Source organism: Chinchilla lanigera, unplaced genomic scaffold, assembly GCF_000276665.1.
Source record: "Chinchilla lanigera isolate Chin_1 unplaced genomic scaffold, ChiLan1.0 scaffold00009, whole genome shotgun sequence".
NCBI lineage: Eukaryota > Metazoa > Chordata > Mammalia > Rodentia > Chinchillidae > Chinchilla > Chinchilla lanigera.
In genome coordinates, this window is record NW_004955410.1 from 15,550,400 (window position 1) to 15,569,138 (window position 18,739).

The following is an 18,739-nucleotide window of genomic DNA, read 5'->3' on the forward strand; positions in this document are numbered from 1 at the left end:
CCGCGGGGATGGACAGGCTGTGCGGCAGCGGCGCGGGCCGCCGCAGGCTGCGCTCGAACACGCTGTAGGGCGGCGGCGTCTTGCTCTCCCTGCGCGCAGGCTCCTCGGGGCCGCTGTAGCCGGGCGCCGCCGGCTCGTTCGCCTGGTTTTCGAAGCCTGAGGTTTCCGACATGCTGCACCGGCTGAGGGAGGAGATGCCGCTGCTGTAGCTGCCCGACAGCACCGGGGAGTTGGAGGTCAGGCCCGGGGGGTGGTACTCCACGGGCGAGGGCGTGAAGGACTGCACGGAGCCCTGCTCCGAGGGAGAGGGGAGACAAGGCAGAGTCAGGCTGGGCTCGCCCGCACACCCGCCCCGCAGCCCCCAGGCCGTCCCTCCCGGCGCTGCACTTGGGGACACAGCCCTAAGCAAGGGAGGAGCGTGCTCCTAACCCGGGCCCACTGGTTCCCCTGGGGGCTGTGGACTCCGGAGGGGGCGGGACCGCGGCCCGGGGCGGGCACACGGGGGCTCCCGTGGCAGCCACAGGCGGGGCGCGGGGAACCCAGCGTGGCGATCGCCTTCTCCTGGGCCCGAGCCTCCAGGAGACCCCGCGCTCTAGTCCGAGCGCCCGGTGTGTGGAGCTCTGCGAGGCAGTCGGAGCTGGCTGCTGGTCACCCAGCGCGGCCGCAGATGACACTGAGCATGCATCCAGCACCTCCCCAGGCCTTCCTCCAGCGCTCACGCCCTGCTCCACGCCCTCCCTACCATTTTCAGACAGAGCGGATGCAAGCCACCCGCGGAGAGCCCTGCACCTGGTCTCAGGAGGAACTGGGGACCACAGCTTTGGGGGCCACTTTGCGTTTCTAGCCCCGCACACTGCGAGCTCAGGAGCGGAGGCCTGGACGCAGGGCGGCCAGAGGCCAGGGGCGATCACCGCCCACCAGAGGACCCTGGCGCTCGCTTCTGCCCTAGCCCTGACCCCAGGGCTGAGGATACTAACTGGCGGCCCTGGGGCCGCAGCCCACGGTGAGAGCGCTGTCATCTGTTGTGCTTTAAAACAAAACAAAAAACTGTTTCGGTTGCTAACGTTTTAAAACAAGAAAACTTCCTTGTACAACTCCAGATTTCTGGCATTTCATAAAGAACTTGCAGTTCTGCAACAAAGGCACGAGTTCTCTGAATAGAGATGATGTTCTGACGGAGAGCAAGGTCTGTCCCTTAGAGGGGACCCAAATGCCTCAGTTTGTGACCATCTGCAGCCTCCTGCACTCGTTCACTGTATGTCAGCGGCTTAGCGCCACCTGGCGTCTGAATGTGCTGCTCCCCCAACTGTTTAAGACGTCCTAAGAGGTGCAGCGGAAGAGAGGCTCCCTCCGGGGAACACTAAATGCTAAAACTTTAGCGCACTAACTTTTACAAAAAGAAACCAGAGTAACTTTGTTAATCTTGGAGTTTTTGAAACTTACTTGAACACAGACCAAGTTTTCACTCATTACTTACTGTCCTGAAAAACTAATGTGCATGCCTGGTGTGATGGCGCACACCTGTAATCCCAGCATTTGAGAGGCTGAGGCAGGAGGATCACTGAGTTTAAGGCCAGCCTGGGCTACAGAGTGAGTTCAAGACCAGCCTACACTATATAGCAAGACCCTGTCTCAAAACAAAACAACACAAACACAAAACAAAACTAATATTCTGTGGAACACACTGAGAAAGGCTAACTCACCTAGGCTAACTTCACTTTGGCCTCTCACTTGAAAAACAATGCTAGTAGACACACATCCTTTCATTTACTAGGAATGTAGCATTAAACATGGCTAATTAAGAGATTCATCCTCAGGGCCATCTTTGTCAAAAATTAGACTTCACATTCAAAATAAGGCAGGTAAGCTCAGTCTTCTCTAAAGGTTAACTTTATCATTCAGCTGCTGAAAAAACATCAAATCCTGTCAGCAGACTGTGTCCTAATCACGGCACAGGCAGCAGTGTGCCCGCTGATGTAACCCAGGAGTTGGAACACAAATGTTCGGCCACCTCTCTCCCTTCAAATGGCTACAAGACTGTCCATGGCCAGGAAAAATAACTGCAGGTCTGCAGAGAGACAGCACGCACCAGCTTGCTAAGGAGAGATGTGTGATAGCTCCTTGAACATTTTCAGCCCTTGGGTTCTTTTTATTTTTAAGAATGAATCCCTTAGACTACTTACTGTCTTATTGCTACTCTACAAAATCAAATTGAAAAACACAGATGATAACTCCGTGATAACAGGCAGCAGCTCTCTGCGAGAAAGTAAATGCAGAGATGTGAACGAGCCATCTCGCTCCCCTTCCCTCGCATGGGGACGGCAGGCGGTGGCTTCCAAGCAGATGCTGTCGCATACACTCGATGATAACAGCTGCAATGCAGAACGGCAACAAAACTAGCAAATAAGCTGCACTTACCAGCAAATTTCTACATTAGCAATTTGGGCAATGCAAATGAAATCACATTTCTTTGCGATTTCCTATTTTTTTTTTGTTTTGCTCCCCAGATTCTTAATTCTACCAGCATCTAGCCTTCACAGCACAGATGTATCAGACCACAACCTGCCCCTGTGCATCTGTAGAGGCTGATTTGTCTTTTTCACATTAGCTAGAACTAGCTCATCAACAAGAAGGACACCGAGCATGGCGATCCTAAGTCACTCAGGGATAAAGTCGTTCTTTCAACACTTATTTCCATCTCTTGTTTGCTTCTGGTGCTGCAGCTCTGAACACCAACCCCTCGGCTTCTGACCAGCTTTGCAGCCAGTCTGATTCAATCTGGATGGAGACTAAATATTATTCTTTATTTCCAAGAGGGATTTGTGTGTTTAGAGATGCTAAATAGCCCGCATCTACCTGCCAACCAAATGTCTGACCTTTAAAGCTCTCCTGTTCTGTTCTCCAGAAATTTTTACAATCTATTTTATCATCTTGTTTTTCATGAGCAAGTACATTATTTCTAATATAAGTTATAACCTTGGTATAAAAGAGAGAAAATTGCATTTGGCTTTGTCAAAATGGGTGAGACTAGATAAGGGCCAAAAACAAAAACAAAAACCCTGCAGAAGAATATTCAGTAGCTCTTGATTACTCATTTTTTTCAGTCTAAGTGTATGTGTGCTTGAGATGTCTTTTATTTTATTTTAGTTTTTTTTTGGTACTGGGAATTGAACTCATGACCTCACGCTTGCCAGGGAGGCGCTGTGCCACTGAGGTATATCCTGGTCCTTGAGATGTATTTTAAAGTGAAAGACTAGACTGAAAATGTCCCAGGAATGACACTGTGTGCCCTTTTCCTTCCTAACTCAGTATATATATGGACTTTAAGTTACAGGGCTTCATTGCTACAGTTCGGAGCATAAGGCTAATAATCCAAAGAATGCATCCACAGGGGAGCATCCTCAAGGGAAAAGTCGAGTTGTTTCCTGACTCTGCTCCTAGCTCTTTTGCCTTGTCTATGCAACAGGAAGTACTTCTCAGTGTACCTGGGATGGGTCTAAGACAAACAAGGAAACCAGGGTCAGGCTCTAGCTTCCGCCTCAGAAGGGCCTGTACCTTCAATGGAGACCGCCCGGCAGGCGAGGGGGAGACTGCTGTCGTGTGTCTTGCTGGAGAAGCTGTGGACGGAGAGAGATAGAACATTTCAGTTAAGAAAACTCACTCTGTTGGCCATCTGTAAACGCTAGTACAGAGAGATGACCCGGTATGTAAGGACCTCCTTCCTAAACGAGGCTGTCGGGTGCGGCTGGGAGGACGGGGGAAGACACTAAACTATGTCCATCTGAAAAGATTCCTAGCGGAGGATGGGATTACCAGGGCAGCGGCCAGTTGGCGAAAAGCTACTGGTTTCTCCGTGATGCTCTGACCAAAGCGACAGGGGCCCAAACTGGCTCAGTGTCCTTTCCCTTTCCCCAAAGTCTAGAAGTTTCTCTACTGCTTGATCTCTGTCTTGCGAGGTGCTTTTAGGCAAGAAAGGCCAGGGAGAAGGGTGGGAGACAGCTGCTGCCTTTGGCTTGGGCAGAGCAAGCAGATAGCTCAGACCGGGCCCGCGGGAACCAATCTAATCAGCTTCCCTTTTCACGCCACCATGCTCTCAGAACTGACAGGAAGTTAGAAAGCCCTGGCCACGTCAACACGAGAGAGGAGTGCTTCTGCATTTCTCCGCCCAAGGCCCACACTCAGTCTTCCCTCTGCCGCCTGGTGGCGGTATGCCGTGTATCTCATCATCGAGGCACAGACGGTGATCTTGCTTCTCCCACTAGACTTTCAAGCCTCCCCCTCGGGACAAGCACACGGGAAGGCAATGCCTAGGGATCAGATCCAGCTCTCTGATCCGTAGCTGTGTAGGGTCGAAGCCACCCAGGACACAGTCGGGAAGCAAGGGTAAAGCCGCACTTCCCAGTCCCACTCAGAGAGGTTTCTGTGAAGGCAGGGTACGTCGCCCTGTCATTAGCTGCCACTCACTGCAGTGTCACAGCGAGGCTTGTAACTCAGGAGAAAACTACCGCAAGGCTGGAAGGAAGAAAGACAGACAGTGACAGAGCTCCACAACAGTGACCACAGATGACGACACTGGGACAGACTATGAGAGCAATCAGTGCAGAAGGGACGGCAGCCCTGCCAAGTTAACTGCGTCCTACGGGAGCAGGGAGGGAGGATCTGTTACCATGTTGTGGGGTTGCGCAGCCTCCACTTAACATGCTGCGACCAGCTGCCGGACATGTCACCTTCCCACACCAGCACAAGCGCTCCTGCCCTCCAACCTGGGAGCGCAGACTTCGGAAGAAAATCATGTCCGTATGGAGAAGCCAGTCCTGATGGGGAGCTGTGCTTCTGCCATCACGGTGGCAGAGAATCAAGGTTTCCCGTTCTCCTTGAGGCAGGCGGCTCTGACAGTGTCTCAGTCTCCCAGTGCATGTCTGCAAAACAGTTCTCTGGGAAAAGTGTTTTCTTATAGCCCTAAAATAGTTCCACCAGTACCCTTGTGTCCAGGTTGGACCTGGCTTAGGAATATGGCTACCGTCGATATTATTCCTTACTAATAATTATCAATGGTTTCCTTAAAAATGCCTTTCAAGTTCCCAACTTTAGAGATGCAACCAGATTTAAATTGGAGGCAGCTGGATGTATATATAAGTCAGGAGGGAAATAGAAATAATTTGGCAGTGAGCCTTAATCTCCTGCAGTCACACTGAGACAGTAATGCGGACAATCAATAAACTTAAAGTTATTTCTTCTTCCGTTTGAAGACCTCACAGGCCTTTCCAAACTACTGGTGACTTCACTTTTAACTTCGACGAGTTTAGAACAAACTAGGTAGCATGTAGTTTATTTGTAAAAAAGTGAAGTCAGCTTTCTTTCCTTAGTAAAAAAGAAAACAGAAAGGGGAGATGTTAGAGTAAAGCAAATGAAATATGAATGACCAGGCCCGAAAAATCCATGAAGGAGGTAGTGTCATACTTTCTCTTGTTTTTAGGCCAGTTCTACTTGTGAAGCTTCAAGCTTCCTTAGACACGGGTGAGTGCTGACAGGACTCTCCCCATCACAGCAGCGGGCAGAGCTGTGGAAAAACTGCCTCACGGCCGGCCATCAGGTGAATGCCTCGTTCAGGGGCAAAGTAAGCACAGCGCTATAAACTACAAAGCGAGTTTTCTTTTCTTTTCTTTTGGGTGCTGAGGACCAGGCTCAGGGCCTCACGCAGGCTAAGCATGCGCTGTCCCACTGAGCCATACCCTTGGGAAAATCACTCAGTGCTTCTCAGAATCTAGTGAGCGGAAGAATCCCCTGTAAGGTTTGGTAAGAAGATTCTAGGCCTTGTTTCAGAAATACTAAAGTTCTGATTCAGTAGGTCTGGGGTTAGCACAGAGACTCTGCCATGACCCTAGAGGATGAAGTGCCTGCCATCAACGCTCTGAGAAAGACCACCCTCGAAGGCAGACCTCTCCAAGCAGCGAGAACTATGGGTGCCAGAGCCCGTCACAGTCAGTGTTAGTTAATTTCTATGTAGAGGCGATTCAAGCCTTGGTGGCAGCTTAAATAAAAACAAGGAAAACAGCTGAGTTAGCAGAGCCTGGTAAGAATCAGGTGGCGCAAGCAGAGGAGAGAGGAAATGGGAGTGACCTGGGCGGAAGAGGCCAAGGGTGGCACTTGGAAGACAGCACCAGACAGGGTCTGTCTGAGGGGTCTGCTGGGAGCAGACCACTCTGTGGATCTGTGGAACACAAGTCTGGGGAAGCGGAGAACAAGTTATGCAGCTACCAGAGTTTTTACCTCAGAAACCAAATGCCTACCTTTGTCTGAGGAATTCAGGACAAGCTGGAGTGGTCAGTAAAAGTTATTTTTATAAAAGTGATTGTTCAAATGCTTCAAATACCCACCAGTCTGTGTGGGTCTTGGAGGGACAGGGGGAGAGATAAGTTTCCCACTATCCGACATGTTCTTGGCTTCCTTCCCACTGTCCAGGCTCCAGCTGCTAGGGGTGGGATTCACAGCTGGAAGGGAATAACACAGCTAAAAACACATGGTCCAGCTTTGCCCTCCGAATGCTTGAGATCTTAGGAGAAAGTCAGAATTATCCGGAATGAAAAGATCAACTGGATTAAAAAACAAACACCACCCCACAGGATATCTCCTCAACACTAAACCTCTGTTAAACTGGCTTCCACACAGAGTTGACACTTAATTGGGTTATAGCACATCTTTTTATTCCCCTCAAGCTGTCAAACACAACTACAAATCTCCACACCAGAGTGTAGAAGCTTGATGGAAATCACAAATGTGTTTAGATAGCAGAGAACAGATGGGAGATAGTCACTGCACTACTCTGAAATGTTTTTTAGTAGAAATTTCTGGACAGGGAGCACCTAAAAAGGGAGAAGACGGTGACATGCTGATACTGCAACTGTTTGGCAGAACTACTGGGAAAGAACGGCCCACCAGGCCATCTCCCGGATCGACTCCTTGAAGCAAGGACTCTTGCTCCTGAAATTGATGGGTCCCACTGATGCACGTCCTAAGAAAATCAGGTAGAATATTGAGTGTCCTTCTTCTTTTGGAATCTGCATGCTCCAAGCTTCATTAAGATGCAGCCCCACTAGGAGCCAGGGCAGCACACACAAGGCAGTCACTGCGATGAAGTGACAACACCCAGCCCTGGAGTTCAGGCGCCTCCTCCCTGTACAGACACTGCCATCTGGCGGACAAGTGGAGGATTCCCACATTGTACTACTTTTCGTTACCACTTGGATCGAATGAGGCAGAATTGCTCTTGAAATGCTCTTTCTCTATTCCATTTTAATTTGCTTTGTGGTTTTCCTTGGTAGAAGGGGTGAGAAAAATAGCACATTCCTGTGTTCTGCTGGCAGAGATCAATGCTTATTACATGAGGGCTAAATTGGTGCTTTAAAATAGTTTTGGCTAAAGTCTCACTAATTTCCATCTCCCTTTGGAAAGTTTTAATGTTAATGTAACAGTGTAGCCAAATGACAATACATTCTAGTTCCTAATGATGGCAATTAAAGTGCACTTTACTGGGACATTTCATTAGGGACTCTTGATTCATCGGCCCGTGGCTGCTCCTGTTTCTGAGGCTTGACCTTGAGAGAGGTGAATGGGTGACCTGCTGTAGCCCCCACCCCCACGGTTGAGGAAATGACATTTAATCTGCTCTTCATCTTCTGCCGTGTTGCGAAGACTGATGCTAATGGGCTGCTCATTGCTGCGCATGTATTTGCTTCTCCTTCACGTGTGTGCGACCTCAAGGCAGGGCACATTCCATTATGCACTGGATTGCAATTCTTAAACAGTATTTAATTGTACAAGAGCCGCATCTGAGTCACCATAAACAACAGATGAGGTGGCTGAATGTGCTTTGTAAGGGAGACAAAGGATGGGGACCAGAGGATTAATCTGGGAAGTCCCAATTTTCATTGTGCTGAACAAACAGCCTAATTGGCATCTTTGTCTCAGGAAGAGCAGGCGTTGCCTGGGTGACTCACTTTAATGACATAAAAAGTCATTCAGCAGAGGCGTTCCTGATGTGCTCACGTTCTTACAGATAATCTCACAAGCAAACAGGCAACGAATGGATCATGAAAAGTGGTCCTTCACTAATTCCCTAAAGAGCAAACGAGTCCTGATCTCTAAGGACCTGGAGCGCTACCTTCCACATGACACACAGAGAAAATGAGGACAAAACAAACCCTGAACATCCCAGGAGTAACGAGGGACTGGTTTGTACCCACCTTTGTCAGGTGCAGAAAGATTTGGGTCACTGCGTGGCAAGGCCCCGTCTCCAATATGATTAAACAGCATCCTCTGCAAAGGGACAAGAGTCTGTTTTTATGACACGATATGGGAACACTGGAGGCCTTTTAGAGAATGACATGATTATCTCCTCATTGAAACACTCTGTTCAACATACTGATTATATAGTATGATGAGCCTAGAAACAAAGAACTCAATTACATTTAAAGAGAAAAGGGGAGAAGTGCCTTAGGTTTTGAGGAAGAGAATACAGCATTTAAAAAGCTTGTGCCTTATTTTAAATATCAATGTTCATAATAAAATATGGGGCGAAATAGTAAAGAGGAATTGAGCTATGGTGTTCTTTATAAATAAAAATGCCAGGCAGGCAAAATGAAATGCGAGTAAAAATTAAAGGAGAAACAATAGCTCAAACAGTCTGTAGCAACTGGGCTTTAACTCCTTCATATTTCAAATCCTGTATCAGGTTAAAAAATACGGGATGGTTAACATTCTATAACTTTCAACCTACAAAAATGCCAGTGTGGCATGCCGCTACCTAACATGCTAAAAGGAAAAGTGCCAAACCCTCAAAAGCACACACACCACAGCACTGTACATTATCATGACTTTGGCAACATACACACCGCTTCGAATTTTACCCAAAGCAGAAAGCTCGGGAGGTTAATCAGGGAAGGCTTCCAGAGTCCCCCATGCCGGCCACATGTGCCTCCCGAGCAGATGCAACCGACTCTGAAAACCCCTGGCAACATCGAGTGACAAAGGGAAATAAAACGGGTTAGCCGCTCCAGCCGCACGCACTCAGATGTAATTTCCGCAAGACCCCGGGGTTGCGCAGAGGAGGTTTCCCGGGACTTTCGGGAGGAGCACACAATCAGCAAACATAAACCAATCAAGCCAAATCCACTCACTCTCATCCACTTCCAGATGCAGTGACAGACTTCTGCCAGGATGGTGTAGAGAAAGAGAAATTAGATGGAGTAGAAATAAGTATTTTTCTCCACTCTGAAATCAGTCCCAAATACTTTGTTAAGCTGAAGGCTACACATTCATCTTCAACTTGGAAACCACCCTTCTCAAGGGGCCCAAGGGGCCGAGCTCATGGCCCGACCGCAGCTCAGACTAAGAGGGGTCACTTCGAAGCCCAGTTCCGTCCCTCCTGAGCAGGGACAGCTTGGGCACGCAGACGCTCTGCCCTCTGTGTGAGACAAGAAAGGCAAAGGCAAGCAGATTGCTCCTGCCCTCTGGGGGGCCTCAGAACGGAACTAAAGCCCTCTCAATAGTATGGGCACAAAGAAAGAGTGCTGGACAGTAGTATGCTTCTCCTTTTGCTAACACAAGAAATCCCCCAGAGTTCTGCTACGCACACAGCGAACACACTCAGGCCGTTCGTTCCCCAGCTTCCCTGCAATGTACAGAGAAGCAATGAAATACGAAGTCAGATGAAAGAATCTAGAGAGAGTTCCCATCTCCCCCTCAGCTTTACTGCACAGGTAACACCATATATCCCCACCAGGTATGGGGCTTACAGTGAACTCCCTGACAATTGGCAGGAAGCGGACTAGACTCTTCACCCAGCTGGCTGTGGTCTGACACTGCCCGTCTGGGTGCCTTGGGCAGCGGCGGTGTGCTTGTGCAGAGCTGTGAAGCAATCCCACCCTTTCCCCCTTTCCATGTTCTTTCCCTGCAAGCTGTACCTGAGAAGGCTCCCCGGGTGTCGGATAAATGGCACTGCACGGTCTCTCTCTCGGGGACAGGCAGGAGTTTTCTCTGGAATGTTTGTGTTTGTCAGACAGCAAAGGAGAAGCTGGGAAGAGGAAGCAAGGAAGAATCGTTAGCTGGGAGGCAGCGCTGCGCTTGTTCAGAGGAGAAGGCCTGAGTGCTGTGGCGGCTGGCCTAGTCCGGGAAACCGAAGCCACAGCTCCCGGGCGGGATGGTTCTCTGGGCACCTGTAGTCTCCCCCACACCCTGCCACTGACCTCTGGCACTTGATGGAGCAGAACTTGTCACATTAGGTGAAGCGGAGTGAGTAGAACTCAAGCTTGAGGTAGATGGACTTGGCTGTAAACACACAGGGAGCCGTTAGCGTACACAGCTGAGAGGGTTCACTCGATGCTGACATATTTACAGCGAAACTGTCACAATCTCCCCACCCCAAATTAGCACAAAGGAAAAACAGAAAGTGAAAATTTAGCAAAGCCTATGAATACAGACTGGTGACGGGCTCGACTGCAATGAACCAGGAACCTGGGGTTTTACTCCTGTCAGAGGAATACATTCACCGAGTCCTGCTACAGGCTGTGGTTCTGTAACAGCAGCGGCTCCCTGACAGAAGTATGATCAGACAGACTTCTGGCCAGGGCAGGTAACCATGAGCGCTTCTGAAAGGCATACGGCCTGCCTTCTCATTATTTGAAATGTGTTGCAAGTATAGATTTGGAACCCTTTTCCAAAGATAAGGGTGGGGAAAATTCAGGTTAGTCTTACTGAACTACCTGAAATGCCACGTTAGCAGTGTCTAAACAAAATATTTTATTGCAAGACTTACAGTCTCTCTAAAATGCCTAAAAACCACCTTTAAAAAAATAATTTATGATGGAAATCTTCTGATACATATATAAGTAGAGAAAATGTTACAATGGACCCTCTCAACCATGTCTTCTTCAAGAGGCAATGCTGGAGAGCTAGGCGTGGTGGCGCATGCCTGTAATGCCAGCACCTGGGAGGCTGAGGCAGGAGGAGCGTTGTGAGTTTAAAATCAGCCTGAACTGCACAGTGAGACTGTGTCTCAAAAAGACAAAGAAAAAAAAAAAAAAAATAGGAAAAGAAAAAAAAATGCGGGAAATGCTGAGGCAGCTAGTGTGTGTGGAACACACCCCGAGAGTCCAGAACTGAGGAAGCAAGCTGAGGTGGCCCTCCAAGCTAAGCCTGTGCAGTGTGCCTGCTTTTGCATTGCTTGCTCAGGTCTTCTTAAATGGGGCGGGGGGCGGGGGAGTAGTTTGGAGAGAAACCTCTTTGCAGACTCCAAAAACCAGCAAAGCTTTAAGAGTGTTTAAAGGTTTGTCCTTAAGTCACGTTCTTGCTGGCAGGTCTGTTCTGAGCACAGCAGGACGAACAGACACTCCCGTGATGCAGACAGAAAGGAAAGGAACACGAACAGACAAAAAGCGAATAAAGTACCTGCATGTTAAAGACTTCATCAGAGCTTTCTGATTGCCCTGTAATATTGCTTACTTCAGCAGAAGCTTGGGAGGACAGTGAGGAGGAGGAATACCGGTTGACAGCTGGGTAACTTAATGGGCTGTTTCAGGGGAGAAAAGACGGTCGTTAACTCAGGCTCTGAACTGTTCTTTATCACCTGCTGGCATGGAATAAAACCGATGAGGGGAGGAAAACCACACATCCCATTTTGTTGTCTCCTGTTTGCCTCAACAGAATCAAATGTTTGAGCTTGTTTATTTCTCATGCTGTGGCTGTTTTACCAGAGGCAGATGTCTGCAGCTGCCTCACGGGTTAAGTCTTTCATTAAGAAATAGTGTTTTGACAAATTGTGCCATAAAGAATGAGAGCATCATTCCAGATCATCTTGTGGGGATGCCAAATTGTAAGGTAATTCAGACTATGACTTACCTGCGTCTAGGAATTACCCTGCTACCATCTGGACTCATGGAAGCAGGTGCTGAGTTTCTGCACACTCGGGGGCTTCCATTAGGAAAATGGACAGGACTGGCTTGAATACAGGCGGAGAACTCCTAACGACATGAAGAAAACATTTTAGTACAGTAAGGCATGGGCAGCCTAACTTCTGAGCTATTTAATACACTGGATATACAGCATGGATGTCATGAAACCTTGACATAGGGATCTATTACAGTAAGTTCTGGTATTAGTAAGCCTTCTCTCACATTTTTATTTTCATAAAAGGTAACCATGGCAAATGGCACACAAATGCAATTTTAATGTCTGATACATGCTGTAGTTTGGCAGAAAAACCAAAAGATGTCACTGTTGAATACTGCATTCTCCAAGAAAAGGTAAATGGCAGAGGGCAGACTGCCCCACCGTGGACACTCAGAGTACATACCTGTATTCCTAAGCTCGACTTCATCACAAAGAACTGGTCGACCAGCTTTTTGTGAAGAGGTCTCATATCTTGAGGTACAAACTTCTCATGCACAGCCAAACTGAATTCCAGAATCTGTGCCTTAATAACATAAGGAAAAAACTCACATCAATGATTAACTCTCAGCAGGGCTTGCTTCAGCCCAAGTGCTACACCATGCATTTTTCATGCGTTATTGCTAACCTGCTGGATCCAACAAAATAGGAACAGTTAGCACGTTACAGGTGAGGAAACGAGGAATCAGTGAAGTCCTGCATATACAGTACTAAAGGGGGACTTGAGCACTTGGATCTGTCTGGTTCCCAAGCCTTGAGTTTCCTTTTTGATTGCTGCCGAGATTCCTTCCCAGGTATTTTAGATCTTACAATCTTTCTTATTCCTTTGGCCCCTTGCTGCTCATCCCAGGATGGGGCCAGGAATGGAGGCAGGAACTGCTTTGTTAGGAGGCTCAGTCATGCAGGTGTGCCTCAGGGATCCCTTCTCTAGATGGCACCCTCTCTCCCATGCTAACCCCTCTCCTCCATCAGGTTTCTCTGTGGCCCCCACCCCTCCCACAGATTTTCAAAACCTATCAGGGATGACGGAAAAAATGTACAGGTGTTCCGCAACAGTTGTTACGTTTCTTACTTTTGTTTAAAGATATTATATTTGTTCACTATAGTGCAACAAGAGCTTTGCGCGGTGGCAGTATCATGGCCCATGAGTTTTATCCGAGGCAAGATTCTTGCTAATTGAAAACTTATAATGTAACAAGGAAGCAAGCCATATTTAAGTGTAAGTTTTCTTGCTGTGAGGACCCAAAATAAAATGAATGTAAACATGGAACTTTGTGCAAATATCAACAGTGTATAATTCCTCTGATTTGAATGACAGCTGTGTTTTCCATTTTAAAAATGCTCCCATACTAAAGTGGCCCCCCCAAAAAAAACAAACCCAACTTTGTATTCTGGGAGGAAAACAACACAATAACACAAGGTCTGATTATCTTTGTAGCTTGTGAAAATTCTAGGTTGGAAGCTCCAGGTCAAACAGGACTGACCTTTGTGGATGACAGCATCCAGAACCTTCCCTAAGAGATGAGACTGTGGCAATCTGTCTGTAAGCCCACCCCATGGCAACACATTTGCATAAAGGACAAACACCCTGAAATAAATACAGCCTTGAGAGGCAGAGGTGGACTGGAGTGCCACCTGAGGTGTAAAGGGAGAGGCCGCCCCGAGTGAGGAGATGGCTGGGGGCTGCAGAGTTGAGTCTGTACATAGGAGCACCCCCATCTGCTACAAATGAAACACTACTGTAGGGAAACTGCCTCGGTATTCAGGTAATGTGGTAATTTGGGTCATCCAAGAAGCAGACCTTGGCATGGAGACTGGAATTCTCTTTGTGGGTACCCGACAGGGGTCACTGCCTCAGGGTGGAGCAGAAGAAAGACTTGGCAGAAAAAGAAGCTGCATTCCTGGGGGGAGGGCCAGCCTCTACCAAGCCCAGGACTCCCTGGCTCTTCACTGAGCTATCACAGCTGCGTGTGTGGTAAGCGAGCCTCTGGCCAGGCAGGGTAAAGAAGATGACTGGCTTCCGCCGTCCTTACCTGCTCAAGCATCAGTTCTCTTAGCCGGGCAATTTTCTCCCCATCTTCAGGATGACTTAGAATATATTCTTTGACAAAGAAAGCCTAGGAAGTCAAGAGACAGTCTACTGAGTTACTAAGGAAGTGAAAGGAACAGTTGCTGTTTTTAAAGACCTGGCATTCTTGAGAGACATGACACAATTATAAACCACATTTGGGGACAGATGGAGTGATTCCTATGTGGGTGGTTGGTCAGAAAGGAACATGAGGAAAGGGCTGGTAAAGAAGACCAGAACTTGTCCAATAACTAACTACCTTTGGTAAAATAAACAAAGAGCAAAGCCAAGTGCACGAGCTATCTGGCGGTCCACCCCAAAACACATCGCCCTCGGGTTCAGAGACAATGGCCTCATCTTGCAGGCTACTACCTCTGTCTGTTTCAGACCAAGAGGGCAGAAGCAAGTCCACTTACAGCATCTTGTAAACAAGGTCAGACTTTTCTACGCCCATGAACATCTTTGCTCAGGGAAATTATATTAGAGATTTAATAAACAATCCTGGCTGACCTCTGCACTACTTTTCTACACACACACACAAAATATCACATACTGGAAAAATGGAATAAGCAGTCATCACAGTGACTATATAGTTTCTCTATTTCATAAAGCACCTTCTTTGTGTCTGTGGCCATTTGTATGATACAGGTATGTATTTTTGAGAAAAGAACTCACAAAACCCTAAGAAATAACAGCTGAGAACTTCATCTCAAACAACAACTGCTAATCCTCACCTCTTGGTACCTGGAAACCCCGCCATTCACCGCGGCATCGATGACTCCGTTCAGACACATGGTCAGAGGGTTAATATTCTGCATCTGTCTGGTCTGACATTGACTAATCAGAGTCTTCAGCTGCTGATTCTTATTTTCCAAGACTTCAATTGCATTTTCCAGAGGACTCATTTCTACCTGAGAAGCAGATGAGCATAAATATATATTCACATTTGTGACACTGAACAAAATAAAATTTTAAACAACGAAGAAGGTGGAGGAGAAAACTGACTAGCCATGCTGAATTATCTGTGGTCCCCTTGGGCTCCTCCCTCAGTATCTTTACCGGAAGCCATTCAGTAGAACAGACAAGGATGTGTGGGTCAGGTTAGCTGTTCATTAGTAAGGTCTGCAAAGGGTAAGTAGTTATAGCCACTGGTTAAAATGTGGTTTGGATAATCATCGGTTATCTTTTCTATATTAGCGCTGCAGCAAGTTACTCCCTGAAGTCATGTCCAAGCAGCTCATGCTTTTCTTTACTTCCGAAGGACTACATATTCAGGGACCTTGAATATTGTTATCACCTTTGTAGATGATTATTTGATACAAAGCACCACTGAGATGCATTTCTAGACCCTCTGTGTCAAGGAGCTTCCAGCCCAGGTGGGGAGAGAGGACATATGCATGTGTCACAGCACCATAAGGCGGTACAGGATGGTGCACAGTTGGGGGTGACAGAAAACAAGGTAATCATATATACTTCAGGATCCATTTGTTGAAAGAGCGCCAGATAGAGCCATAATGACTCACTGCGTTGTACAGGGGACCTAATTGTGAAAATGACACAAGTGCTCTTCAGATGGTGTGGAGACGGTGACTGTCATTGACATTCTCTTTGAAGAGAAGGTCTGCCAAGTCATTCAGGCTCATGATAATCACATTTAAATACTGGCTCTTTCAGTTAAAAAAAAAAAAAAAAGAACTATTAAGTTTTAAAAGGTCATTTAGATCATCCTAACCCAACAATGAAAAATCCTAGAATAATCTGACTCCATCAAAATTAAGAATCATATTTGTTAAAGATACTATAAAGAGGGAGGAAGATCAACCAGAACAAATGAGAAGACATTATAACATGCATAACCATCAAAGAGCCTAGGGACAGAACATAAGACTTTTAATAACCAGTAAGAAAAAAGGTAAATAAACCAATAAAAAAAACCAGGTAGAAGTTAAATACCCATTTCAAAAGGAAGAAATATGAATGGCCAGTAAACATATGAAAGGATGCTGAGTCTCACCTGTGATGAAAGATCTGGAAAACAATACCACAATGATATACTACTAAACATCCACTGTAATGGTAAAAATAAATACGCTAATAGCAAATGAAGGTGCGAATGTGAGTAATGAAATCTCAGGTCTGGCTGGTGGAAGTTCAAATTGGTCCCACCCACTTTGGAACACAGCTGAGGACATCTAGACACGTATCTATATCCATATCCACATTCATATCCAGCTCATGTTCTAGAAGTTCTATTATGCAAATATATTTGAGGAAAGACTGGAGAGGGGTAAGCATGTATACAAAGAAACATGTACTGGTTTCTAAAATCTGTACATCCATCAACAAGAGAATGCACAGACATACTGCATATGTTCATACAATGGAATAGCATACAACAATGAAGAAACACTTCAGTCATAAGTAATAACATGGAAAAATACTACAACAGATACTAAGAAACAACTCTTAATAGAACATACCCAGTCTGACACTGTTCCATAAAATTCAAAGCCAAGCAAAACTAAGTTGACTTGTTTAGAGAGGCGTACACAGCTGATACCCTAAGCACAGGGCTGGGTACCATAACAGTCAGGCTACACTTAGGGCAACGAGAGGGAGCTGCAATTAGGAAGGAGTGCATGGGAGGCTTCTAGAATGCTACCAGCAATATTTTCCTTCTTTATCTGCATGTCAGTAAGTGGGTATTTACTTTTCAGTTATTTGTTTTGATGTTCACAAAAGCTAAACCATAAAGGAAAAGTCTGAGAACTCTGGGTAACGCCATTAGAAAGTAAGTAAAATGGCTTAGATGGTAGACAGTGGGTGCCGGGATGGGGAGGGGTGCTGTTTAATGGATTTGGTGTTTCAGCTTCGAAGAAGAGAAATGTGTGGCACTCACACAGCAACCGCAAACAGTTAATGCGACTACTCCTCACTTAAAAATGGGTATGGAAGATTTTATGTTACCTGTTTTCCACTGTAGTAAAAGTAAAAATCCACCTCATCTTTATAAACTCAAGCACTATTAATGAGACAATTTTTCTAAAAAGTAAACAAAACACATATAGTAACACAGGCAAAGAACAAGTTGGAAAAACATATCCAACATGTATTCCAGACAAAATATTAATATTTTTCGAATTCAGAAGAAAACTAGGCAAAACAGGATCAGTACATCTGCAAAAGAAATAGAATAAATAAATATATCCTTTTCATTAGCATTCAATAAATGTCAAAAAAATCAGCCTTAGTATGGTCATTTTTGGAATGATTAAAATAATATAGAACATCCAGTGTTCAGGACAAGTCTTATTTGGGGTAAGAACAGTTATCCCTTCCAGATGGGGCATAAATGGATACAACCCATCACTGATCCAGGAATCAGAGGTTCAACTGGGGATATCCTTTGATAGATGAACTCACTTTTAGGAAAGCAATTCTAGGGAGATTGTCGAAGAAGTGTGTAAAGATAAGTGTATGAGAAATGTTCATCAAAGAATGACTTTTCTAGACTGTGGACTGTGATCTTCTCATGCCCTTGTAGTGGGGAATGTTCTTAAGGAACAGAAAAAAAAAAACCAGTTGGCCATGTTTCATCTCCTTGTCAGCTGAACCTTCAAGTAAAGAGGCTAGGAATATTGCTAGCAGGAAGACATGTATCTGTGCAGTACTTTCAGCAGGAACTTCCCAGCCGAAGGATTTCTTAAAATAATTAAACCCAGAATCCAAGAGGCATGACTAGGAAATGTCCTTGAGGAGTTTACAATGATCGGAATTTACACTTTGTAATAATGTGCCCCTTCTATGAGGAAACCCACGGACCTCATTTAGAGAGCTCATCTATTATTCCCAATTATTATTACTGATATGGATAGAAGACAGATGACACTTGATGTCTCAGAAGGCTCTCTGCTTCACCTGGGCATGTAGATTGTCTTGAAATTATTAGTAAAGCCTGATGGTGGGAAAGGGCGTGGATCTGCATGTCTGATGTGACAATCCGATCTTGTGTATTAGCTCAGTGAAAAAGACTCAGGCCAATGCGAAGTGTCTCCCAAGGGGCAAAGGTAATAAGACAATTTAATAGGAATAATAAATTTAAGAAGAGTAATTTAATAATAATAATTGCCATGGATTAGGAACAAAACAAACATGTTTTAAAAACCATGGCCTGCTGATAACATGAAAAACTGGACCAACCAAACAAAAGCGATGTGAAGGTTTTTGTTTGGTTGTTTCCCATGACCATTTTGAAGACCTTAAATTGGGGAAACCAGCATTTACTTCTTTTCCTACACCTCAGGGTAATCAAATAGTTGGTAAGGGGACTTTTTCTTAATATAGAAATAACCAATGAAAAATAGAATCAGAAACCTGTCACCCTATTTTAGTCTTAAAAAATGAACAGATTTGGGCAATGATCATCTACAACTTCCAGTACGGTAGGGGGAGCACATACCACCTATGAAGTAGTACTGCAAACACAAAGGCAAAACAAAACATTTTATCAAACCCCTGGCTCTAACTACCAACTTACAAGCGACCTAGGTGACAAATATGTTCAACAGCCCCCAGGGGTGTATCTGCAAAATCCAGACTTGAAACACTGCAGGGTAAACAGTAACAACAGTTAAACAGTAACAACAACCCAAGGAAAAGAAGTGACACAGGGAGAAGCTACAGATGGAAAGAGATTCCATAGATATTTCTTTTTTTTTTTTTTTTTTT

At 45.9% G+C, this 18,739-nt stretch overlaps 1 protein-coding gene across 1 annotated transcript in view; it reads right to left on the reverse strand.

Moving 5' to 3' along the window:
• The window catches only part of Dock4 (dedicator of cytokinesis 4), a gene marked incomplete in the record, with an annotated part of 287,342 nt that overhangs the window by 2,359 nt on the left and 266,244 nt on the right, over positions 1-18,739 (reverse strand). Inside the window, 11 exon segments of the mRNA XM_013510564.1 lie at positions 1-292; positions 3,556-3,617; positions 6,378-6,491; positions 8,244-8,316; positions 9,963-10,072; positions 10,245-10,326; positions 11,446-11,566; positions 11,896-12,017; positions 12,350-12,469; positions 13,977-14,060; positions 14,746-14,922. Of these exon segments, the coding sequence (XP_013366018.1) occupies positions 1-292; positions 3,556-3,617; positions 6,378-6,491; positions 8,244-8,316; positions 9,963-10,072; positions 10,245-10,326; positions 11,446-11,566; positions 11,896-12,017; positions 12,350-12,469; positions 13,977-14,060; positions 14,746-14,922 (1,357 nt within the window).